Source organism: Glandiceps talaboti, chromosome 10 (genome assembly GCF_964340395.1).
Source record: "Glandiceps talaboti chromosome 10, keGlaTala1.1, whole genome shotgun sequence".
NCBI lineage: Eukaryota > Metazoa > Hemichordata > Enteropneusta > Spengelidae > Glandiceps > Glandiceps talaboti.
Window position 1 is genome coordinate 19,197,155 of NC_135558.1, and position 1,903 is coordinate 19,199,057.

General features: G+C 34.2%; 1 protein-coding gene across 1 annotated transcript; it reads right to left on the reverse strand.

The window, feature by feature from the left end:
- Positions 1-465: 465 nt before the first annotated feature.
- LOC144440724 (putative N-acetyltransferase family 8 member 5) lies at positions 466-1,164 on the reverse strand. The gene has a single exon (XM_078130106.1). The coding sequence runs from the start codon at positions 1,162-1,164 to the stop codon at positions 466-468; it is 699 nt and encodes a 232-aa protein (XP_077986232.1).
- Between the last annotated feature and the right edge of the window lie 739 nt (positions 1,165-1,903).

The window sequence follows — 1,903 nt, forward strand, 5'->3', positions numbered from 1 at the left end:
TATATATATATATATATATATATATATATATATATATATATATATATATATATATATATATGGTGTATATATTAAAGGATTATGTATATATATTATATATGGTGTATATATTAAAGGATTATATATATATATATATATATATATATATATATATATATATATATATATATATATATATATATATATATATATATACCGTATTAAAGCCCTAGAAAGAGGGCGTTTGCAATTATGTGAAACACATGTAAAATAAGTTGAAATTCACGTATATATCAGAATGATATACATGTACGTCTCAGTGCGCTTATTTATCCTCAGTTCGTAAAGTGCGATACAGATTTACATCGCACTAGTCTATGTGAGTTTTTACAGTAGGATTAGGAGCTTTATTTTTGTTTTGTTTAATTAAACAGAACGCCAGTATAACGTATATCACGGAAATAGTCTATAGTCAATCATGATTCTCTATAGGTGTTTCTTAAGTATCATCGAAAAGATGCACAGTTCCCACTTGATCGCAACAAACACGTTGAATCTCCTAATCTTAAGAAGCTTGAATCCATTTATTTCATACAATTTTCTCGCAGGTTCTAAGGAAATGAAAACTTGAAGAAACAGTTCTTCGTAGTCACGTGCTCTTGCAAAGTCTACTACCGTATCTACCAACCTATTCCCGATGCCAAAACGTCTGTATTCCTTCTTAACTACAAGCGTTCGCAACTCTGCTTTTGTATGATCTGCCTCGTCTTCCTGAACACTGACTGTACCGACGACTGTTCCGTTGTGGTCTGCGACCCAGAAGTGGCACCTCGGTCTGTTGATGTAATAGTTAGTAATGTCCTTTAGGTCGCTTCGAAGACGTGAATTAATATACCATTTTATGACCATTATACTGAAGATACAAAATATCGCCATGGTTGTAAAAACAGCAAACAGTGGACTGTGAATTGACGGTTTCAACCACCAACATAACATCATTCCTGCTATCAGGATTAACCATGCAGATTTGAACTTAAACTGACGCTTGTAAAGAGGAAACGTAATGCCCTTCATGATAGACACGTACATGGCTTTGACTTCATCTTCGTCCTGATGAGTACTGAAACTTCTTATGACGATATTTCCTACCTCCGTTTCAAAGGATTTTTCTGCTTGTTGTGACATCTATAAAGGAAACAAACCTTGGTCGGTACAGGTTAAATGGTGGGAAGGGGCAGATTCAACAGATTATCACTCACACATTATGTCAATATATTAATAATGCCGGCAGATTATGACTTCTCACAAGAATTTTGAGTTGATGTCTTGTTCTGATTTAAGGAGCCTTCAGTAATTACAGGTGGAGGGCCAGGGGAATAGGGGGGGGGGGGCACTTTTTACAAATTGGTCCCCGGGGAGTGCTATATTTAAAAAAAAATGGAAATTACGGAAGGGTCAGATTTAACTCTGACTCAATTTCAAATTGTTATCTAACTTTGCAGCATTTTGTGATTTTGGCATGATCCCACCGTCCGCTGCTACGTGCACTGGTTTCAAATCCTACTGCTACCACATCCCACTACTGTCACTATATTAAAGTAATATAACATATCAGTGAAATGCAGTGAAATAACTGTTATGTATTATAACTATTAATAAAAAGTTATCCATTGCGACATACTTAATTATATTTGAAGGCAAAAGAATTAGAATTAGAATTAGTTTGTTTATATAGCGATATGTCAACGAAAACATTATCCACACCGCTTTACAATAATACGCAAATGTAAAAGAAGACAGAAGTAACCAAAATCAATTCAAAAGAATATAAAAATTTATGTAAATAGTCTAAGCAGGGTTCGTAATAATAGATAGTGACAGTCCGACAATGGACATGGTGTGTAGCAATGTTCTCGATACCAGC